At 37.9% G+C, this 25,514-nt stretch overlaps 2 protein-coding genes across 9 annotated transcripts in view; both read right to left on the bottom strand.

Moving 5' to 3' along the window:
* Positions 1-25,514, bottom strand: part of FHIT (fragile histidine triad diadenosine triphosphatase) — a 1,457,066-nt gene that overhangs the window by 1,312,113 nt on the left and 119,439 nt on the right. The gene's annotated exons all lie outside the window — the stretch shown is intronic.
* On the bottom strand, positions 8,597-10,670 carry LOC113918912 (FAST kinase domain-containing protein 2, mitochondrial-like). The gene is given in 2 exon segments (XM_035724989.1): positions 8,597-10,255; positions 10,257-10,670. Coding segments are annotated over 2 exon segments (2,058 nt in total). The 3' UTR covers positions 8,597-8,611.

Consider the following 25,514-nt stretch of genomic DNA (forward strand, 5'->3'; position numbering starts at 1 on the left):
CTGGAGGGCAAGCACTGTCTTTGTTAGCTCCTCAGCACCTTTCAAACAGCCCGGCACATAACAGGTACTCAATAAATATCTTGGGAGTAATTGTTAGGTTAGTGAATCAAGTGATTGATGGACTGATTGATTCTTGTTGAGACTACTGAGTCAAGGAAGCCATAGGAGGTTGTGCTATAGTCCAGGGGAAAACATCTTGTTATGGAAGCCTAGAAGCATTTATTAGAGCAGGCACTTTGTTAAGTAGGGAGAGTGTAATGACTAGTTGGTCAAGGGAGACAGCAAGTCAGAGAAAAGCAGAGCCAGCGGGCAGTTGCTGGGGAGAATACAATTCCACAGGATGATGAGCCATTAGCATGCAACACCGAGTAATCTGATTTTCATGACAGACAGATTTATTATGACTTCCAAATATATAAATCCCAGGTTATGCTTTACAGCTAACCTAACAACTTGATATATGTGTCTGACATCCCATCTTAAAATCAGATTCCAGCTTCTAATTAATTTTTATTCACCCTTCATTATAACTAGAGAGGCAGGAAATCTCAGTAGGATAAACAATAGATAGGGTATTAGTCGTTTGTATTTTGTGGTGCATTTTCCATCAAAACGCTGAGTTTCCTTTTTCTTTGCTACAAAAACGAGGAAGTACCCAATTCTCCCTATGACTTCTAGGAGGAACGAGTGGAGAACATTATACAGCAAGCTGATGGTATTTCTATTAAGTGACCCCCCCCCCCCTTCCTGGATACTCACCCCTCCCCCTCCAACCTCATCCCACACACACAAGTTAGAATAATACCATTCTAGTCAGTTTGAAGGCTGATCATAGCTTAAATGTTACCATCTCACTTTCTCCAATATTTTTATTAAACAACTCTTAAGCTGAGTTGCTAACTCTATGAATACCAAAAATAACGTTCATGAAAGCTGAACATACTATCAACAGCTTCTTATATAATCTCAACAACATTTAAAATTCACTCACACCCAGATACTTTGTGAACAGTGCAAAGTGGTATGATGGTAGCTGGGAAAAGGTTTGTAATCTGCAGATTTCTTTAAAATGGGCTTTTAGTAGTCTGTATTTTTTAAATATACTATTAATGTATGTATATACTTTTTAAAACATTTTCTTCCATTTTCTTTTGCCCATATATGAAAGTCACCATGATCACCACAGATTGGGTTAGGAAAAAACAACTACTCACATTCAACATTTAATTTATTTTTAAAGATTTTATTTATTTATTTGACAGAGAGAAAGAGACAGCAAGAGAGGGAACACAAGCAGCGGGGAGTGGGAGAGGGAGAAGCAGGCTTCCCGCCGATCAGGGAGCCCAATGCGGGGCTCGATCCCAGGACCCTGGGATCATGACCTGAGCCAAAGGCAGATGCTTAACGACTGAGCCACCCAGGCGCCCCTAAATTTCTTTTTAAGAGAGGGAGAGAGGGGGGATGGGAGGGGCTGACGGAGAGGGAGAGGGAGAATCCTAAGCAGACTCCATGCCCAGCTCATGAGCCCGACCTGGGGCTTAATCTCACAACCCTGAGATCATGACCTGAGCTGAAATCAGGAGTTGGACGTTTGACGAACTGAGCCACCCAGGCACCCCTCACATTCTTTTTTTTTTTAATTTTAATATGGAGTTTCACTGTGTGTTAGCCACTGTCCTCAAAACTTCAAATGCACTAAATCTTACCCCACACTCCATTAAGATACCATAATTTTCTCCTATTGACAAATGAGAACACGAAGGGACACAGGTTTTAAAAGTTGCTTGCAGTCACAAAACCTGGTAAGTGGTAGAGCCAAAATTTTAACTGACACTGATGAGGCTCTCTCACCTTGAACTTCACCAATATACTGCCTCAGGGACTTAAGGGAGACCTTACTAAATAAATAATAGTGTAAACAGCCAGATGTGTTTGCCAAAGCCATAAATCCAAACTACACAATCAACCTCACATTGAAAGCACTATAATGTTTCTGGCTTTTTATAAGCAGATTTAAACAAATCTGGATTCCAGTCTGTTTACTGCCACAGGATGAAATACAAACTAGCAGGAGGAGTACACCCAGCACAGAACTTGTCTGATAGACATCCTGAATCACAAAGGCTGCCACTTTCTGGTTCCCGGTAGTGGAAATAGGGGAATACAAAAAAAATCTGAAAAATCTTCACCTCATTTTGTTATAAATATATGGTTTCTAAATCTCCAGTGTCTGTCCAATTGAACTGACGGCATGAAAGTTGCATTTAACACACACACACCCCACACATAGAATCTATTCAAAATGTGTCTTTATCTCAGCCCTGAAAACATTTTTTAAAAAATGGATTCACATAATGATAAAAAAGAAGTTCATTTGCTTGCCCTTCAGGATACATAATACTGTATTTACCCAAACAAAATTGCATATTCTCCCTACAAAATCAAATTTAAATATATACAGTACTTTTATTTCTTTCCCTCAGAAAAGCTTATTTGTAAGGATAGAACATATCCTGGATACTAGTAAAAATAATAATAATTTAAAATAATAAAATTTTTAATTAAAATTATCATCACAATTTTAAAAGTATTTCATTCTTTAAAATGAATTTAGAGTAGAATAGAAATCAAATCAACATTTACAAGAACACATAAAGCATTCATATTACAGCTAATCTATATGGATGATTTGTAAGTTGCAGAGCCTTTTAATAAAACCATATTTTGACTCTAGCACTATTCAGTTAGGGCTTTATCAAAATATCTAATTACAAAATAAGATCTATGATGTTCAGATGAAACCACACACAATATAATCAAATCCTTAGCATGAAGCCATTCAATTTGTCATTCCAGGGTCTGTTTTCTGGGCCCATTCCAGTTTAAAATAACTTCTCCAGTAACACCACATTGCCCTTCCTCCCCTTTGCCCTCAAAATTATTGGAGCATAATGTAATTCTTTTACAAGCCCTAGGAAAATATTATTGGAATGCACAGGCAAAAATGCAGAGACAAAACAGAACAGGAAGGAAAAAACAAGTTTTTAAAAAATGGAAAATCAATTACTGTTTTTAATAACGGTGGTAATAGCTTTTGTGCTAAGGAAAAAAAATTGCCCAGGGACAAAAGAGATGTTCGATATTACAATGCACTAATGAGTACATTTACATATAATTTTCTGAAATTTACGTCCAAGACTAACTGCGAGTAGAATTTAGTATCAATAGAAGTTTCCAAAATCCATTCATTTTTCCTCTAATCATATTGAATATTTAAGGTGCTTGACTAGACCTGATTATTTTTCTTCTGGCCCCAACAAAGAACCCCGACAGCTTTGAAAGTGATAGATGAGTGGGGCATTTCCCACCAATGGCCAAACCTCCCCACTCCCACCCCAGGCTGTCACAGCAGGAGGAAACACAATGAGAAAGTTTGTTCAAATTCACATGCCAGCCACTGAATAAAATCTGCAGAGAACAAGAAGGTCAGTCTTGTCAAAGGGCCACCGCAAAAATAAAGAGGAAGAGGCAGAAATCTAAACTTCGAGCATATGACTTTGCCGCCTCTTCATTTCATGACAGCCTGGAGAGAAGCCTCTGACAGACAGCCATCTCCCACTGCCCCTGAAAAGATGAAAAGAATACAAGCCCTAGCAAATCTCCCATGAACTCAAAACTGAGAAAAAGAAAGGAAATGTAGCTAATTTGCAGTAACCCTGCTTCCTTATTCAGATTTCTGGAAGCATAATAAAATAGAAACGCTGTGTCTTCAGGACTCCACTTCCAGCTGTTCCCCACAAGTTGGAAAAAACAAGCAGGGACATGTTAACTACCTATACCAAATTGCCCCTCCTGCTGCCAGTCTTCCAAATAATTCTAAGGAAGGCTGTGAGCCGTTCTCCTAAATGCTTTAAGAAGATATATTCCTGACCAGGCAAAGAGATTTAGGTGAATTCCCAGCCGAATGCAGAATAAGGAACAAAATGCTCTCTCGAGGTGCTCAACCCTTGATGTATTGTGTTCTACTGTCTGCTAAAAGCATCATCTCCCCATAATTAAATGTTCAAATTCTTTTGATGGTCCATATAAAATTCTATTTGGTCAATTCGGTGCACCATCCAGCCAGAGGTTGCCTTTCCATCCTCCCTGTGTGAGTTTCCTAGGGCTACTATAACAAAATACCACAAACTGAGTGTGGCTCAAAGGAAAGAAATGTGTTGTCTCACAGTTGTGGAGGCAAGAAGTCCTAAATCAAAGGTGTCCATGGGGCCATGCTCCCTCTGAGACTCTGGGTAGAAACCTTCCTTGCCTCTTCCTAGCTTCTGTTGGTGGCCATCAACCCTTGGCACTTGTGAGCCTGCAGCTGCATCACTATATGCCTCTGTTACCCCATTCTCTCTTGTGTATCTCTGTGTCTCTTCTCTACTTGGAAGGACACCAGTCACATTGTATTAAGGGCCCATCCTATTCCAGTATGACCTCATCTTAACTAATTACATTCGCAATGGCCATGATTCCAATACAGTCACATTCTGAGGCAATGGGAGGTTAGGGTTTCAAATATCTTTGGCAGGGACACCATTCAACCTAGAACACTACTATACTGAATCAACCACCAAGCTACAATCCAAACTACTTCCTAACTGCCTCTCAAATCGCGACTTCCTTCTCTTCCCACCACTACCGATTCCCACATCATTTCAACTAGATAATTATATGAATTTCCCAAATCCTGCCCTCATTTTTGCATCACTCCAATCAACTCTCAAAAAAAACTTATTAAATGGAATATAACATACACGCAGAAAAGTGCATAAATTATGATGGATTTCCACAGAGTACACATACTCATGTAACCGCCACCCAAGTCAAGACAGAGAATATTACCAACACCCTAGAAACACACCTCATAACCCCCCAAGTAACTTCCCCCTATTCCATCTCAAAGCTAACCATTACCCTGACCTCTATAAATATGGATCAGTTTTACATGGTTTGGGATTTTATGTGAACGGTGCCACACAGTACATACACTTTCATATATGGCTTCTTCTGTTAGTGAGACTCACCCTTGTTGTTGCAAGTTGAAATAACTGATTCATTTTCTTTACTTTATAAATATTTTATTGTATGATGATACCATTTATGTATTCATTCTACTGTTGATGACCATTCAGACTGAGTTCCATTTGAGAGCTATTAAAAATAATGGAGCTATGGGGGTGCCTGGGTGGCTCAGTTGGTTGAGCGATTGCCTTCGGCTCAGGTCATGATCTCGGGGTCCTGGGATTGAGCCCGGCATCGGGCTCCCTGCTCGGCGGGAAGCCTGCTTCTCCTTTCCCACTCCTCCTGCTTGTGTTCCCTCTCTTGCTATCTTGTGTCAAATAAATAAATAAAATCTTTAAAAAAAAATAATGGAGCTATGAACATTCTCAGTTTTGAGCATATGTCTAGTAGAACTGCAAAATCATAGGGCATTTAATTATTCATCTTCAGCAGATATTGCCAAACAATTTGCTAAAATGATTATATTAATTTTCAACAGCACAGCAATGTATGAGTATTCCAGTTGCTTTATATCCTTGTCAACACTTGGTATTATCAGTCTTCTTCATTTTAGTCATTCTGACGTATGTGCAGTGGTATCTCACAGTCCCTTTATTTTGCGTTTCCATGATGGTTAATTATAATAAGGAGCAATCCAAATACTGATTGGCCCTATGGATATCTTCTTTTGTGAAGAACTTGTTCAATTCCATTGCCCATTTTTTCCATCAGGTTATCTCTTTTTCTTATTGATTTATATCCATATGGAAACTAGTCCTTTGACAGACATATATATTGCAATTATCATTTCCCATTTCGTGGATTGCCTTTTCTCTCCTTTTTTTTAAAAAAGATTTTATTTATTTATTTGACAGAGAGAGACACAGCAAGAGAGGGAACACAAGCAGGGGGAGTGGGAGAGGGAGAAGCAGGCTTCCTGAAGAACAGGGAGCCCGATGTGGGGCTCGATCCCAAGACCCTGGGACCATGACCTGAGCCGAAGGCAGACACTTAATGACTGAGCCACCCAGGCGCCCTCTTTTCTCTCCTTTCATAGTGTCTTTGGTATAAAAACTTTTCATTTTAATGCAGTCTAATATATTTTTCATTTTTTGCTTTTTTAAAAAAAAGCTTTATTGAAATAATAATTCACAAACTATCCAATTCATTCAAAATGCACAATTCAAAGTTCTTTAGTGTGTCCACAAGATTGTGCAACAATCACAATAATCTAATTTTATAATATTCTTATCACCCCCAAACAAACTGCATGCCCTCTAGCTGCCACTTCCCATTCCTCCCAAGACTCTCACCTTCACCAAGCCCTAAGCAAGCACTAATCCACGTCTGTCTCTACTGAATTGCCTTTGCTGAACATTTCATATAAATGGAATCATATAATCTATAGTTTTTGTGACTGGTTTCTTTCATTTAGCATAAGGTTTTCAAACTTCATCCAAGTTATAGTGCATATCAATACTTCATTTCTTTTCCTTGCTGAATAATATTCCACGGTGTGGACATATTACATTAATTTATCCATTCATCAGTTGAGGAACATTTGGGAAGTTTCCATTTTTTACAAATTACAAATAATTCTTCTTGGTAAGCAAAATTTGGCTATCCCCAAATCACTAAGGTATTCTACTGTATTACCTTCAGATGCCTTATTGTTTTACCTCTCACATTCAGATCAACAATCCAGCTAGAATTTATTTTTGTTTATTATGTAAGGAATGTTTTTCTCACATGAATGCCCAATTTTCTCAGCACCATTTAATGAAAGTAGCAACCTTTCCTCACTGCTCCACAGGGTCACCTTTCTCAGAAATCAAGTGTCCCTATATGAATGGCTCTATATCTGTATTCTCTATTCTGTTCCATTGATCTATTTGTTTAATTCTTGAGTAATACGGCACTATCCTAATTATTGTAGCTTTACAATATATATTGATATCTCATTGTTTAAGTCCTCCAACTTTGTTCTAATTCTTCACTTATCTTACCTACTCTGGGCCATTGGCACTCCGATATTTTGGCCGGGACTTCGCTGAATTTTGAGATCAATTTGAAGAGATCTGACCTCTTTACAATACTGAGCCAGCCAATCCATGAATATATTATGTCATTCCATTTATATAGATTATCTTTAATTTCTCCCAATAGTATTTCTCTGTAGACATCTAATACATCCTTTGTTAGATTTATTCCTATTTTTAATATTTTAGGCTATTTTAAATGGTAACTTTAAAAAAATGGTTTATTGAGGTAAAATTTATACACCATGAAATTTATCCATTTCAAGTGTACAATTTCACGAGATTTAGCAAATTATACAGTTGTGCAAACATAACCCCAATCTACTATTTGAACACTTCTATCAACCCAAAATGTCACCACATGCTCATTTACAGTTAATTCCCACTCCTACAGGAGGCAAAAACAGCCATTTTTATAGTTTTGCCTTTTCCAGAAATTTCATCAAAATGGAATATCTTTTGTGTCTACATTCTTTCACTTAGGATAATATTTTTGAAGTGTATCCAAGTTGTCTCATATATCAGTAGTTTATTCCTTTAAAAAACTGTTGAGTAGCATTCCTTTATGTAAGTATACCAGTTTTTGTTTATCTACTAACCACTGGATAGATACATGGATTGCTTCTAGCTTGGGGCCATTATGAATGACATTGCTATGAATGTTCATGCACAAGTCTTTGGGTAGACATACACTTTGTTTCATGTAAGTTTTTACTTCAATAACTAGAAATGAAATTGCTTGATTCCATAAATAAATATGTGTTGAACTTTATCAAAAACTGATACTGTTTTCCAGAGTGGCTGTACCATTTACATTTCCACCAGCAATGGATACATTTTCCCAATTTCTCCCTATCTTCACCAGCACTTTTCATTATCTTTTTTATTTTAGTCATTCTAGTGAACTGACATCTTCTTGTGGTTTCAATTTATACATCCCTAGTGATAATGGGCATATTTTCACAGGTTTATTTGCCCTTAATACATATAAATACTTTGGTTTGTCTTCTTGTTGACTTGTAAGAGTTCTTTATATACTTGGATGTAAATGTTTGATCAGATATAATTGGCAAATATTTTATCCCATTCTGTGGCTTATATTTTCATTTTTTCAAAATTTCATAATGTCCAATTTATCTCTTTTTTTCCTTTTAGGGATCTTGGTTTTGGTGTTATATTTAAGAAATCTTTGACTAACCTAAGGTCATAAAAACTCTTGTATGTTTTCATCTAGACGTTTTATAATTACATTGCTTATATTTTTATCTGTAATGCATTTCAAGTTAGTTGTGTATACAGTATAGGGTAATCTGGGGATACAGATATCTTAATTGTTCCACCTCATACTCTTTGGGAATACAATTTGGTCGTAGTTTATAGTCTTTTTTTTTTTTATATGTTGTAGGATTCATTTTAAGTGCCATCTTTTTTATTTTATGTTTTCAAAGATTTTTTTCTGAATTGTAGTCTTTATTAAAGTTCTTTTACAAACTTATGTCTGCTAATATGAAAAGGCTGCTTTGACTTTAACACATGCTTTGTAGATTTACATCAGCAGTAAGAAAGGCTTCAGCTGAGTAGAGTTTGGTCTTCAAAAGTGTGACTACATCCTGCATCTCCAGCCTTTCCACCTCCCAATTACAGACCAAGATTACGTGAAAAGCCATTACTTTCAGATGTCGCATTTTCATAGCAAGGAATCCCCTGGGGTGAGCTAAATCCAAACAGTAAGTAGATCTAGGAACACACAATTCAGCTACTCTTTGAGTATCTGCAGCAGAAATTACCACGTCAGAAAATGGAAGCACTTTACTCCTGTTAATATCCATTCTTACTTCAAAATTGATATAGTAATTGTGTGGCAACTGTCTGTTTTCTGAGAAGTATTCTTCTCCCAGAAAGCTACTTAGTGCATCTGCCACCTTCACAGTTGGATACAATGCCGTGGACAGCAGCGGTGGGGCCAAATCTATGGTGTTGTGACAAGAAATATCCAGTTTTAGGCAAGCAGCCAAAATACGAAGCTTGTGAGCATTCCTCTCGTCACCTGACATCAGCAGTTCATTGATGACGTCCTTTTGGAGAAGTGGATTAATACGGGCCATGGCAAAATGGTTCATCGAGCAAAATGAACACACAGCATTCAAGAGATTTTCAGAAGAGATGTGGTGGAGATAACCAGTCAGAGAAGTAGCCATAACTTCTTGGAACTCTGAGGTCTGGCATTTGTAGAAGTGATTGAGAGAAGAATACACATGAAGAATACAGATAATGCTCTTCATGTTCAGAGAGGAAGGATCAGCTATCACTTTCTTCATGAACAAGTCCATCAAATCAGTATGTCGAAAGCCAAGGTTGTCAAATAAAATGAGGAGAAAAAGAACTTGCTTTAACTTCCAGATGTCAATAGTTGTAGCCACATAATCTGCTGTTCCCTTAAAAAGATCTAAATTACAGTACTGGAGGTCTCTGCAAGACTGCAATATGTTGATCAGTACTTTAAAAGGACACCCATGGATATTACCTATGACCATCTTACTGCATTCATCCAGAAATATAATAGAGCAGTGATTCATGGCATCTAATGCCTCAAACATGTGCTGGCTATTCAAATCAGAAAATCTGTCTAATTCTCTCAAGGTTTTCATCTCCAGTTTCCTTTTGAGAGCAATTGGTGCATCTTTTCCAACACATCTTATCACAGCTTGTAATGTAAAGACATGCTCTATTTTCCAGACTTGCTGATCAACTAGTATCCGCAATCCTGCTCGAAGAACGTCCACATTCTTGCATGGCTCCATTGCCTCTAAAATACTTGACAAAACTGAAAGACATTTCTCATCACATTCATTGATACGTTCCTGGACCACCCTCAGCAAAGTCTGTACCAGCAGAGCGTTCTGAGGAATTCCAAGCTTCACCATAGCATGAAGACTGAACAGCAGGTGGTCACAGTGCATGATCTTGGATTCTCTCATCACTTGTTCACACAGCTGGTTAAATACAGGGTGATTAAACATCAGTTGTCTTTCAACACGCTTCTGGTCATCAGACATCCTTTTGGCAATTATCCACATTGCTGAAAAATAGTCACTACTGGGAAATATAGGTCCTTCTGAAAATGTATCTAACACATCACTCAGAGAACTACACTCCTGAGACAGTTTTTTTATAGTTGACAGGGGTTGGTTTTGTTTCCTTGGTGAGCATATCTTCATTGGAGGCCTTATGATGAAATGTTATCTTCTTTAATCCATCATCAGGGTCAAGAGAGTGTTTTGAATCAAAGGACAGTCTTCTAGGACAAAGCAGTCTGTCGACTGTAAGGACTGTTTCAGTGCCTATGCCCTTTGTTTGAAAATTATCTCCTGATTTAAAAATTAAGACATCCTGAAACAGATATCTAATAGATGACTGCACTCCATTACCAAAGTCACTTAAGAGAAGGTTTCTTGGGTTCCAGTTTGAATAAACAATTTTCATTCTGGAAAATCCCAAAGGATACAACCTCATAGTTCTGCTTGTTGGAACTAAAGTACTGAATCGTCTGAGGTTCCATAAAAAGGAACCTGCTCTGCTATTCATTGTGCTATCCACTCAAACACTTTCAAATCACTTTAAAGTAGTCTATATAATACAATGCCAATTCAGGGAGTGAAAGAGAAGACAAGCTGTTGTTTAAAGAGAAGACATGCCGTTGGTTTCCTTGCTTTGGAGAGGTCTTTAATGAAAAAACTTTAATGTTGACGGATACTTTTTAACATGAAGATTTAGCAACGGCCGAACCTGGACTTTAAGCACAGGGACTGGGACAAGTAGAACCGCTGAGGTCAGAACCCCGTAGTTCTCTACAGGCGCAGCCATGACAGCTTTTCAGCAAAGATTTTATTTTTAAGGGGCGCCTGGGTGGCTCAGATGGTTAAGCATCTGCCTTCAGCTCAGGTCATGATCCCAGGGTCCTGGGATCAAGCCCCGCATCGGGCTCCCTGCTCCGCGGGGGGCCTGCTTCTCCCCCTCCCTGCTTATGCTCTCTCTCTCTGTATCTCTGTGTTTCAAATGAATAAATAAATCTTAAAAAAAAAAAAAGATTTTATTTTTAAGTAATCTCTACACCCAACATGGGACTCGAACCCAAAGCCTCAAGATCAAAAGTCACAAACTCCACTGACTGAGCCAGCCAGGAACTCCATTAAATGCTATCTTTTTAAAATTTCATTTTGTAATTCTTTGTTGCTAATATATACAAAATATATTTTATATTGACTTTGTAGCCAGCAAACTTGCTAAAATCATTTGTTAAATTTACATAATTATATCTTTGCAGATAATATAATTTTATTGCTTTGTCTCCAATCCTTATATCTTTTTTTTTTTCCTAACCTCACTGAATTCACTAAGACCTCCAGTATAATGCTGAAAAGAAGGACTGATAACTGACATCCATTTCTCATCCTTAATTTCAGGATAAGGCTCTCAATATTTCACTTAAGCATGATGTTTCCTGTGGATTTTCTTTACAGATTTATTTTATTGAGGTATAACTGGCATACAACATTATACTAGTTCTAGGTGTATATCCTAATGAGTCAATATTTGTATATATTGTGAAATGATCACTACAAAAGTCTGGTCAATACCTGTCACCATACACAAAAGATGCTTGATATGATTTCAATCTTCCTAAATTTATTGAAACTTGTTTTGTGACCTAACCTGTAATCTATCCTGAAGAATGTTTCATGTGCATTTGAAAAGAATGTATATTCTAATGTTTGGGGATGGAATGTTCAGTATATATCTATTAATTCCATCTGGTCTAATCTGTCATTCAAAGCCAGTGCTTCTGTATTAGTTTTCAGTCTGGATAATCTATCCATTGATGTAAGGGGGATGTTGAAGTCCTCTTCTATTATTGTATTGCTGTCTGCTTCTCCCTTTAGGGCTATTAATATTGGCTTTATATATTAAGGTGCTCCTATGTCGGGTGCATAAATATTTACAAATATTATATACTTTTGTTGGATTGATAATATAATAAATAATAAAGATATTATTTTGTCTCTTTTACAGTCTTTATTTTCAAGTCTATTTGTCTGAAATAATGGCTACCTCAGCTTTCTTTTGGTTTCCATTTGCATGGAATATCTTTTTCCATCTTTTCACTTTCAACTGTGTATGTCCTTACCTTTCAAGTGAGTCACTTATAGGAAACATATAGATAGGTCTTGTTGGTTTTGTTGTTGTTGTTGTTGTTGTTGTTATTTTTGTTTTTTTTATCCATTCAGCCATTCTGTGTCTTTTGATTGGATAATTTAGTCCATGTACATTTAAAGTAAATATTGACAGGCACATACTTATTGCCACTTTGTTTGTTGTTTTCTGGCTGTTTTGTACTTCCTCTGTACCTTTCTTCTTCTCTTGCTTTCTCCCTTTGTGGGTTTTTTTTTTAAGATTTTTATTTATCTATCTGAGAGAGAGTACACACAAGCAGGGGTGGAAGGGCAGAGAGAGAGGGAGAAGCAGACTGCTCACTGAGCAGGAAGCCCAGTGCAGGGCTTGATCCCAGGACCTTGGGATCATGACCAGAGCCAAAGGCAGACACTTAACTGACTGAGCCACCCAGGTGGTCCATCTTCCTTTGTGGTTTGATTACTTTCTTTAGTGATATGCTTAGATTTCTTTCTCATCATCTTTCATGTATCTACTATAGGCTTTTGCTTTGTGGTTACAAAAAACAAATTTTAACAGTCTATGTTAAATTGATAACAACTTAAGTTTGAACACATTCTAAAGCTCTACATTCTGACTTATTTATCCACCACATCCTGTGCTTTTGAAGTCACACTTTACATTCTTGTATCTTGTGTATTCCTTAATTAATTATTGTAGTTAGTTATTTTCCCACTTCTGTTTTTTAGCTATATATACTTTGTAAGTGATTAATCCACTAACTTTACTCTATATTTACCTTTCCCAGTGAGATTTATACTTTCTTATGTTTTCTTGTTCTAATTAGTGCCCTTTCTTTGTTCTTTGCAGCCTAAAGAATTCCCTTTAACATTTCTTGTAAGGCCAGTTTAGTGGTAATGAACTCCTTTAACTTATCTGGGAAGCTTTCTATATCTCCTCCAATTGTGAATGATAACTTTGCTGAATAGAGTATTCCTGGTTGGAAATTTTTTTCTTTCAGCACTTTGAGTGTATTGTGCCATTCTCTTCTGGCCTGCAACGTTTCTGCTGATAAATCTATTCATAGTCATATAGGGGTTACCTCAAATGTTAACAGGTTGGTTTTTTTCTTGCTACTTTTAAGATTCTCCCTGTCTTTACACACATTTTAATTATAATGTGTCTTGGTGTGCATTTCTTTGGGTTCATCTTACTTTCAGATATTCTCTATTAAAGATGTTTAGTTATATTCCTAGTTTGCCAAACATTTTCATCAGGATTAAATATAAATTTTATCAAATGCATTTCTGTATCTATTAAGATTATATGATTTTTCTTTATTATACCATTTGACTTTTTTAATGTTATCCAACCTCTCATTCCTATGATAAATACAACTTGCTCATGACATATTCTCTTTTGTATATATTGGTTGGTCTTTTATTATTTTGTTTTAGGATTTTTGCATCATTAGGACTGTCAAAATCTCTGCTCAATTTTCCTAACCTCTTAGCTGCTGTTTTCTATTGGGCTTTTTAGCTTCTCAGAGCTTTATCACTTACAAATCCACAAATGCTTCATAGAGGAAAAACAGTGAAAATACTGAGGTCCCTTCAGCACACTTCCTCTCTCCAGGATTCTGGACCCTCAAGTCCCAGGAGCCTTGGTAGCTCTTCAATGCCTTTAAATAAATATTTTCTCCTCATTTTGTATAATTTTTCTACTTGTTCTGTGGAGGGTTGTTGGCTACTCTACCATTACCAGAGCAAAAATTAATCCTTTATAATGTAAAACAAATCATATTATTCTTCTCCCCTAAATTTGTAAATGGCTAACCCACTGTGCTTATTTTTTTTATAAACATTTGGAATTTTATTTTTTAAAAAAACATAAAAAACTAAAAAAAAAAACCACAACCAGGAACATTGTTACAGTTAGAGGCCCTCTTGGTTCTCCACAATGATACTGAGCATGTTTACAAGGGGTTCCCATTGTTTAGTCTTAGTTAAACAACCATCTTTAAAAGAAGGAAAAAAAAAACTCGGCACACTACCATTTAACTTGTTTTAATGTTTCTTCACAAATGGTGAAAAATACTAAAGTACAGACAAGGAATAATCATAATGTTGTGGCCAACATTATAAATATGGAATTATAAATTTAAAACATTTTTTCGTTTAAGAAATAAATCTGGTAGTCAATGCAGCTCTGCATAACCCGCTGTGCTTATAATAAAATGCATATTCCCTACTATGGCCTAGACTGATCCAGTCCCAGCCTTTTGCTCTGTCTTGTCTTAGCATTCACTCCCTTGCTCACTCCTCATGTGACTATTTTCTGTCCCTCTAACCTCACCAAGTTCATTATCTTCACATTTGCTTTTCCCTTTCCCTGGAACACCCTGTCCCTGATCTTTGTATAGCTGTCTTTATCATTCTGTCTCAGTTTCAACATCATCTTCCCAAAGAGGCCTTCTTGGGACAATTTATCTATTTTGTGCCCCACCTGCCTGACCCTTGCCTTCGTCAAACAATATAACCTACATAAAACAAAGGATAATAAAATTAAGCCAACAAAAATAGAATATTAAATTTCCCAAAAGTACAGTGTTATCCCCATCTCATTTCCACATTCAAAATAAAGAAAACAATCAACCAGGAATATAATATCTTTGGAGCAGAACCATGTCTCTATATTACAATGCTGAGCTTAAGAGTATCATCTTTCTTTGGAGTGTGACAACCTGGATTCAGATTGTTGCTATGTCACTTTCCAGATACATGACTTTAAGCAACGTTCTCAGCCTCACCTTCCCAACCTATAAAATGGTGATAATGAAAATATCCATTTGATTGTATTTTGTAATTATATAATAAATGTTATTTTGTATGCAAAGTGTTTAATACAGTGGTCAGATCATAGAAAGTTCTCTATAAACAAGAGCTACTATGGTTACAATGATGCTTATGATGACAATGATGATGAAAATAGTAATGCTCTATAGCACCTGGTAAAATACTAAATCATGCAATCAAACACACACACACATACATACTGACACACACACACAATTAAATATGATCATAATTACCACCAAGTGGATACAACCCTTATCACTTGCATTACAGATTTGATAAAGAATAAGTTTATTTGGGGTGGCTCAGTCGGTTAGGCATCTGCCTTTGGCTCAGATCATGATCCCAGGATCCTTGGAGCAAGCCCCATGTCGGCCTCCCTGCTCAGCAGGGAGCCTGCTTCTCCCTCTCCCCACTGCTCCTGCTCTCTCTCTCACTATCTCTCTCTCTCTCAAATAAATAAATAAAATCTTTTTAAAAAAGAGTAAGTTTATTTGATTTCTCTATTGGGTAAGTTTGATGGCAAGAAATATAGACTAAGTCTAGCAAGTCTGCTCAAAGATAAGAGGAAGGATACTGTAGTACTTCACAAAATTAAAGGAAGAATTGAATAACCAAGCTTTATGAAAAACAGGAATCAAGGTATCTCCAGAAGACTGGGAGGCAGCAGCTTCAAGACATCCCTCTAGAGCACTGCCATGAGGGACTACATAAGGGACTATACTACCATCAATACTAATTTTTTCTCTCAGTTCAAAATTCCGAATTCTTAAGAGAGATCATCTGACTGGCAAAACATAGTCATATGCCTACTCTTAAACCAGTCATCTCTATCCCAGTAATGGGGTCAAATATCAAAGTCCCAGTTGCTTGGGGCTCAGTTTTATGAATCAGGAGGCAGTTCCCAGAGAAGGGTTTTGTTTTGGAGCCAGAAATCAGAACAAGAAGTACTACTACGGTCATCGGGGATCCTATCTAAGATAAGCTTTCTCTAAAAGAAGCCATTTTGTTCTACTCTTTGCCCATCCGAAGCAGTAGTGTCCAAGTTATGCACCATTAGCTGCTTGGGAGGGAGTTAATTACAAATTAAATATAATTGAATTGTTGAATTTGCTTTCAAGTCCTCTAAATAGAATAACAACATGCTACCTTGTAGAGCCAATTTTGCAAATCAAAGCTGGGTCCCTTGCTTCCTATGATGACAGGAAGTCTTTATGAGATTTTGAAAGTGTAGAGACATACTTCTTAAAAATATAATAATGCCAGTCGACATAATTTGGGAGAAAAGTCTATTGGAAACTGTGATCCATAGGAGCCATTAAAGACACCCTGCAAGGGAATATAAGATATTCACCGATGTCAAAATTATAATAAAAACCCTGGTTTCAAAATTCCTCTCTACTCCTCTAACACAAATTGTTAGCCACCTAAAAGGCTGGGAAAGAACTATGAAATACAATTAATGTATTCTATAGCAAAAGGGAGACTTATCCTCTTACACCTGCCAAAAAGACATCAAAGAAACTCTTAAGTATGGCTGGGCTAGAAAGGGCTAAAATACTACAACTGGGGGATGGCTAAGAGTCATGAACACTGGGGAATATCAGCAAAAGAAGAAGAAAAAGAAGCCTGGGATGGGAAAGGAGAAGGAATCCCATGTACAATATAATTGGCATCAGTGTATATACCCCTAGTTTACTATTATGTCATTATTTTCTATTGGGAATATTTACTGAACCTGTGGTTCTAAAACAATTCCTGAGCCAAACAAAACAAAACAAAACAAAAAATTTTCATTCAATCCTTGGAAGGCTGATAGAAGACTTCCAAAGGGGCGGTAGACAGCATAGTGTGAAAGTTTCTTGGGTCAGACTATTGGGTCCATTCTCTAGCTCAATGATTTATGAGCCATGTGACCTTTGGAGGTGACTTTACCTTTTGAAGCTCAGTTCTCACATCTAAAATAAGAATAGTATTTTTGTTTATACCTCATTTAGGCAGTTGTGAGCCTAAAATGAGCCAACAACTATAAAAGGCTCATCAGGATACTGCCACTTCATGAATATTTGTTGTTGTTACTGTTATTTTTACTACTCCCCTTCTTTCATTCTTTAATAGATATTTGCTACATTCACTGTATGTAGCCTTTTTGCCTTCACCACTCCAGAAGAATTACCTTAAAAACACAGACAGCAGTCTGAGTCACCAGGTTTTTACTTGACCAATCAGAACATGAAAACAAAATAAAACTATCATTCATAATCCTCATCATTTTAATTTTAGTTCATTTTAATTCCCCCAAATGAGAGGAAGCACAAAATCTCAGAATAGAAGATAATTCACTATGCCACGGACAGAGGAAAACAACAGAGGTCCCATAGATTAGCACCAGGGCACCACTGTACAAACATCCTATGGGGCAGTTGAAAGCCAATAAATAAGGCAACAGTGTGGAACATGTCCTGCACTTTCATACTGTGCTCTTTGGCTCATGCTACTTCCTCCACCAGGAATACCTTTTCTGCGTTTCTACATGTCCACAGAGCTACACTTTTTCTGAGCCCCAGAAGCCGAACTTCCCTGAGAGAGAGCTGCCTGATCTCTCAGCTGGAAGCATTAAATGCTTCCTCTCAATTCTAGCATCAAGCCCTCTTTGATTCTCTAATGACACTGTCCACAAGGCAATTTAGAAGTGTGTCTATCCTTGGTGCCAGGCTGGCTCAGTTAGCAGAACAAGTGACTCTTGATCTCAAGGTTGTGAGTTCAAGTCCCACACTGGGTGTGGAGCCTACTTTATAAATAAATAAATAAATAAATAAATAAATAAATAAATAAATAAATAAATAAATAAATAATAAAGCGAGTTTTCACATTCATGCTTTGAAGTCCTGTATACTTGCTAAATTTGACTTGGGCTTTCTAACAGCCACTACAAAGAAACAATCAGTTCCATGATTCATAAAGTTAAAAGAAATAAAGTCTATTAAAAGAAAAGAAATATGTGTATCCATCCACTACACTTAAGGATTAAACCAAGGACTAGACACGGAGCTGACTCATTTCAGCAAGGCTCATAGTGCCTAATGGATCTATACATAATATGCAATTCACACAAGCTTGTAGAATGACTCTGTTTGCTACCTGGAGCCAGCAAACCACTCCTGAAACAGTTTATATAGTTCTAAGCCCAGCAATGAGAAATGGGTTTTGATAGATAGGAGTATGCATATTTTAGAGTACATAATCAGGCAACTCAACATTTATTCATCTATTGATCAACCGATCAACAGGTAAACAAAATGTGGTATATACATACAATGGAATATATTGAACCTTAAAAAGGAAGGAAATTTTGATATATACTACAACCTGGTTGAACCTTGAAGACGTTATATTGAGTGAAATAAGTCAGTCACAAAAGGACAAATATTGTATGATTCTACACATATGAAGTTCCTACAGTAGTCAATTTATAGAGGCAGAAAGTAGAATGGTGGTTGTGATGGGCTGCAGGAAGGGTGTAATGGGGATTTATTGTTGAATTGATACAGAGTTTCAATTAAGAAGATAAAGAAGTTCTGGAGATGGAAGGTGGTAATGGTTGCACAGCAATATGAATGTACTTAATGCCACAGAACTATAGAAATGGTTAAAATGGTAAAGGTTATGTTACACAGATGTCACCACAATAAAAAAATTTTTCATAATTTTTAAAAAATTGTCAACACTAAAAAAACAATCTGATTAAAAATGGGCAGAGGATCTGAATGGACATTTTTTTCAAAGAAGACACACAAATGGCCATCAGACACATAAAGAATGGTCAACATCACTAAGCATCAGGGAAATGCAAATCAAAACCACAATGAGATATCACCTCATATCAGTCAGAATGGCTAAAATAAAAAACACAAGGAATAACCACTGTTGGTGAGGCTGTAGAGAAACAGGAACTCTCATGTACTGCTGGTGGGAATGCAAACTGGTATAGCTGCTGTGGAAAACAGTGTGGAGGTTCCTCAAAAACTTAAAAATAGAAATACCATATGATCCAATAATTTCACTACTGTGTATTTACTCAAAGAAAACAAAAACACTAATTTGAAAAGATATATGCACCCCTTCATATATAATAGAACATTATGCAGCCATAAGAAAGGATGAAATCTTACCATCTGCAACAACATAGATGGACCAAGAGGGTATTATGCTAGTGAAATAAGTCGGACTGAGAAAGACAAATGCCATATGATTTCACTCATATGTAGAATCTAAAAAACAAAATAAATGAATAAACAAACAGAAAGCAGAATCAGACCTATAAATGCAGAGACCAAACTGATGGTTGCTAGAGGGGAGGAATGGGGGCAATGGGCAAAATGGATGAAGGGGAATGGGAGATACAGGCTTCCAGTTATGGAATGAAGAAGTCACAGGAGTAAAGAGTAGAGCATAGGGGAAATAGTCAATGATATTGTAATAGTGCTGTATAGTAAGAGACAGTAGCTACACTTGTGGTGAGCGTAGCATAACACAGAGATGTTGAACCACTATGTTGTACACTCGAAACTATGGTAACATTGTATGTCAACTACACTCAAATAAAAGAAATTTTAATAAAATAATTTTTTGAATGTAAGCACATAATCAGAAAAAACAGAAGGAATAGTTACAGGGGTGGAGACTGTAGCTCTGGGGTAAGGAGAGACAAGAAGGGGCACTATGACGACAGTTGTCAACTGAAAGATCCATTGTGCATAAAGAGGCTCCATCTTTTTCTACTCAGGCTCCAAATCATCCCCACATAACCAATGAGTAAAAGAAGCTACAAGTACAGAGATTTCAATTTGACATAAGAACTTTCAACAGTGCTGCCCAAAGACAGAAGGGATTATTATTATAAATAATAAGTTTTACTTCACTGGAAGTATTCAAGGATAAATGGAATACTCCTTTGGCAGAAATCTTTAGAGGGGCTCCGGCTCCCGGGTGGCTCAGTCAGCTAAGCATCCAACTCTTGATTCTGGCTCAGGTCATGATCTTGGCGTTGTGAGATCAAGCCCCACATCGGGTCCTGCACTTGGTGTGGAGTCTGTTTGGGATTCTCTCTCTCCCTCTGCCTCTGCTTCCCCCCCCCCACCCACCAATCATGCTCTCTCTCTCTCCCTCTCTCTCAAAATAAATAAATAAAATCTTAAAAAAAAAAGAAATCTTTAGAGAAACAAGTACAGATGAAGGCTTGGACTAAATCAGTGGTTCCTAAAAGCCAGTTAAAAGGCTGACACCAACCCATGATGAAGTTTTCATTCATTGGTAACAACATGACAAAAACGAAGACAAAACTGTGAGGTTTTTATAAAGCTAAACATACCTGATAATTTAAATTGTAAGATTATGCCTCCTACTCTTTTAGTATCCAAATGGCCTATCCTTTCTGAAACAATACTGAATGATAGTTTTCTCATTCAGATCCTTTTTTAGGGGGCAAAACTAGAAGTTGACAAAGTAAAGTCAGTCCTTAATTTTAGGGGGTAAGGTTTTACTAGTCTCAAAGTCTGAGAATCACTTGGACAGGTAACTCTTAAGACCCTTTGAAAATTCCAGGAACTCATGTTTGCGGCCAAGGATTGTTATTAAACCCACTTTTGTTGTTCACTTTTACCATATTTCAGTTGAATGTGCAACCAAGTACTGCCCCTCTCAGACAGATTTTCCCCAAGGATTCCACCTTCATCTGAAAGGCTTGGAATGATAGAGGAATTGAGGAGATTCCCAATCTGTCAGGGACTTCTAACACATGAAAAGAGAGAGAGTTCTGCTTTAGAGACGTTTATCCAAATTCACCACATAGCCAATGGGTGAAATTCCAGATGGCACTGGCCTCTCAGTGGACAGGTACATTTTACTGTGCAGTTGCATTCAGGAGAGAGAGTATATACGTATGTGTGGCTGAAAGAGTGAGAGAGAAAGTGTGTGTGTATGTGGGTGTGTGTACACAGAGATAAAGAGGAGGGGAATATGAATGGTTGGATATAGGCACCAATGATAATAACAAGGAAGTAGATGACATATTTAGAATTACATCAAAGAACCATTTAATGATAAAGAAAAATAAGGTGTGAAGCCCATTACTATTGATATCTATCACCAGCAACAATGGTTTGTCTATGGTATTTCTTTCTTTTCCCTTTTTTTTTTTTAATTTTTTTATCACTCATTTTTAAATCCACAGGAAAAATGTGAAGGTACCAAATTATCTTATTGTCAGGAACCAAAAGAAGAAAGAGGCACTGATGACACCGCTCCATCCCAAACCCCCGGAGCTTTCTGATTTTGCTACTTATGCTTTCTCTAGCAACATCTCCATTTGGATCCCGCTGAAAACACTTCTCTTTCTGGCACTCACAATCTGTCAAGACAGCATTATCTTCTGTGGTTTAAAAACAGAAACTCCATTTAACTTGGCATTTGATAAAGACATTTCATTCATGTTCCTTAACTAACAATAATTATTCTAATTTACCACACGGAAGCAAGAGAAAAGCATTTACCTTTTCAGCTTGTTTTGCATTGTGGAAAACATGGAGGAGAAACGGTCCCCTCTTGAGATTGAAAGATATCTTATGAAGTCAAAAATGGACCTAATATGAATGTTTGCTTTCAGTATGTCCTCGCTGTATTTCAATTCGTGTAGTGGTTAGGAGTTTGGGCTCTCAAATCACACTTGGGTTCAAATCCTGACTTTGCCACTTATTATGACCTTAAGCGAGACAGAACAGTTCCTAGAGTTCAAAGTAAAGTTAGGGGCACTTGGGTGGCTCAGTCAGTTGAGTGTCTGACTCTTGATTTCAGCTCAGGTCATGATCTCAGGGTTATGAGATTGAGCCCTGCATCAGGCTCTGTGCTAGGTGTGCAGCCTGCTTGAAATTCTCTCTTCCTCTCCCTCTCTAAAAAAAGAAACAAACAAACAAAAAACCGAAGTAAAACTAGAATAATGTTAGAAGCCATAGGAACCAGGTCACTAGGAATAATAGGCAGTCGGTACTTCTAGATACCATCGTCAGGAAGAATCAGCAACAACCATTTTCCATCCTGGGGTCAAAGTACGCAAGATTCAGAATCCCTGGATCCCTGGAGAGTGAGCCCCAGAGACCTACCATGGCCACATGACCACCTCTTGGCTACGGGAGAGCAAGGTGTTTTGAGTAACAGCTCAGTAATAACCGTATACGGTGTGAAAGTTTGTTCCCCAGGGGAAAACCCACAGGTCCAAAGCAGGAGGGTACAGACACTGAGCAGGTACAAATATCAAATGCCCACCTCATCCTAAGAACCTACTACATTAAGCCCAATTAAGGCTGCACCCTCTTCTCTCTTTATCGTCTTCTAATATATGTTATTTTAATATGTTATTAACTTGTAAAGTTATTGTTAAAACTCATTTTGAGAAAAATAACAAGTCCCAGAGCTCTCAAATGCACGTTCCCTTTTAAAAACTATGCTGCTTGTCAAAAAGAAATTATTTTGTTGAAAACTTTCCTATTAGAATTTCCAAGAAATCAATTGCCTTTATGGTCAAGTTATTTAGCAATGATTTGTGCTGTTAACAAGCACAGGAAGCACTCACTGAAAAATGTGCCAAAAGATGACTTAGAGAAGTAGCTTATAAAGAAATTATTTTAATGTTTTGTTCAAGAAGATGAGATTTATGCTCAGAAATTAGGCTCAAAGTAAGATTTTGCTTCGATCATTTTTTTTTTGTTGATGTTGGTATTTTAGTGAGAAAGGATTAACAATAAAAAGCAGTGGTATAAAAAGAATAATAATAAATGATCAAGAAATATGATGACCCACAATGCCATTAAAATTTTCTTCCAGCTTACTAGCCAAACAAATCCCAAACAATGAAAATACTCGGGTTCTGATTAATTTGGAGCTCCTAACAACTAAGTAGTTTGGTGAAAACATTTCTCCTAAAGCCCAGGGCTCCGGAGGCACACAGAGCTGAGACAAATGTCAGCCCCACCCTTAGCAGCTGTGTGACTCTGGGCAAGTTACTAATCTGCTGAAACACGCAGGCCTCGCTCACCTATGACATAAAGTAAATAAGATGATGGGACATGTGCGGGTTTATTGAGATAATGCAGGGAACGTGCTTGACTCTCTATCTGGCACATTGTAAGCCCTCAGTGGTCATGTGAATACTTACATGCATGAGGGTTGGGGGGGAGAGAAAAAAAGAGATGGTTCTCAACAGACAGTGATTCTGCGCCCCAGAGGGCATCTGGCAATGTCTGGAGACATCGGTGGTTGTCACGCCTCGGTGGGGTGGGGCGGGGGGGTGTTGGGAGGCAGGTTCTTCCGACAGCCAGTGCACAGCACAGAGTCCAGGAATAGAGCTAAACATTCTACAATGTACAGCACAGCCTGCCTCTCCCCACCCCCACTGCCCCCAACAGAATGGTGTGAAACAAAATATCAATATGCCCAGGTTGGGAAACAGAGGAGAGAGAGAAGCAATAGGATATAATGCATGACCTGTAAAGGATTTGCAAGGGGAGGTACATTCAGAGCCAGGAGAAGAAGGGGAATGAGAGTGGCAGATTTAGAATTAGATTTAGAATTAGGCTTCTGCCGCACATGAGCTCATGAGTCAAGTGCCTTGGAGCCTCGGGATCCTCATTTGTAAAACGGGCATGATACCATCTCCTTCAAACGGCTGTGAGCAGGAAGGACATGATGGATGCCCACTACCACAAGTAGGACTGCACTGGTGTATGTATCCACTGACTATCAGCCCTAATTGTTAGGTGCTTAATAAGTAAACAGTTACTATTCTTGTTACAGGGTAGACCAACTGCCAAGTTTGAAGTTTGACTTGACTAGTTGGAAACGCTTGGAAGAGTTTGTTAACTTCAGCAATTTAGTTCCCTCTTATAAGGAAGCCATCAGGAACCAGACTCAGAGCCCAAGAGTCTTTCCTCCAGGGCAGGTATTCTCAACTAGGATCTTCAAAATCTCCAAAAATTTTTATTTTTATTTATTTTTATTTTGTTAAAGATTTTATTTATTTGAGATAGAGAGAGGAAGAGAGAGCACAAGTGAGGGGGGAGCGGCAGAGGCAGAGGGAGAAGCAGACTCCCCGCTGAGCAGGGAGCCCGATGTGGGACTCGATCCCAGGACCCTGGGATCATGAGCTGAGCCAAAGGCAGCCACTTAACCAACTGACCACCCAGGCACCCTTCCAAAAATTATTAAAGCATTATACATATATACATATTATATATTTTTACATATATATAACATATTTTACATACACACACATATATACATATGCATGTATATGTATTTGTCTCTGAAGAGGGTCCAAAACTGGTTAAAGACCACTGGGTTAAAGGTATACAGACAATCCCTGCCTTACCATCGTTCGACTTGTAATTTTTCAACTTCACAGTGGCGTGAAAGCAGTATACATTAAGGAGAAGCCGTACTTCAAATTTTGAATCTGGATCTTTTCCCAGGTTGGTGCTCTATGCATAGGATCCTCTCTTGTGATGCTGGGCAGCCCTGTGATCACAAGGGTCAACAAGCAATGCACTTATAACCATTTTGTACCCACACAACCATGCTGTTTTCCACTTGCAGTACAGTACTCAATAAATTACATGAGATGTTCAAAACTAGGCTTGGTGTTAGATGACTATGGCCACCTGTAGGCTAATCTAAGTGGTCTGGGCTTGTTACGGTGGGCTAGGCTAAGCTCTGATGTTTGGTAGGTGAGGTGTATTAAATGCATTTTCAACTTACAGTATGTTCAGCTTATGGTGGGTTTCTCAGGACGTAAGCCCATTATAAGTCAAGGGCTATCTGCACACTTTTCAATAGAAAACAATAACCAGGATGCAGAATTTCTGAACAGATCATTATAAGGTGAAAGACACAGTACTTGGGACTAAGAACTCAGATGTGGGATTCTGAATTCTGCCTCTGTCACTAACTGGCAGGGCAATCTTGGAGACCAAGTGAACTCTAAGCTCTTTGAGTCTCACCTGCCACGTTGGAGTGCTCACAGTATCCGCCTAAAAGGATCTCATGAGTAAAATGAGACAGTCGGTGGAAAGAGCCAAGACGTCCATCGACAGATGAATGGATAAAGAAGATGTGGTATACACACACACACACACACACACACACACACACACACACACACTGGAATATTATGTAGCCATCAAAAGGAATGAGATCTTGCCATTTGCAATGACGTGGATGGAACTGGAGGGTATTATGCTGAGGGAAATAAGTCAATCAGAGAAAGACATGTATCATATGACCTCACTGATATGAGGAATTCTTAATCTCAGGAAACAAACAGGGTTGCTGGAGTGGTGGGGGGTGGGAGGGATGG

This window comes from Zalophus californianus, chromosome 1, assembly GCF_009762305.2.
Source record: "Zalophus californianus isolate mZalCal1 chromosome 1, mZalCal1.pri.v2, whole genome shotgun sequence".
Lineage (NCBI taxonomy): Eukaryota > Metazoa > Chordata > Mammalia > Carnivora > Otariidae > Zalophus > Zalophus californianus.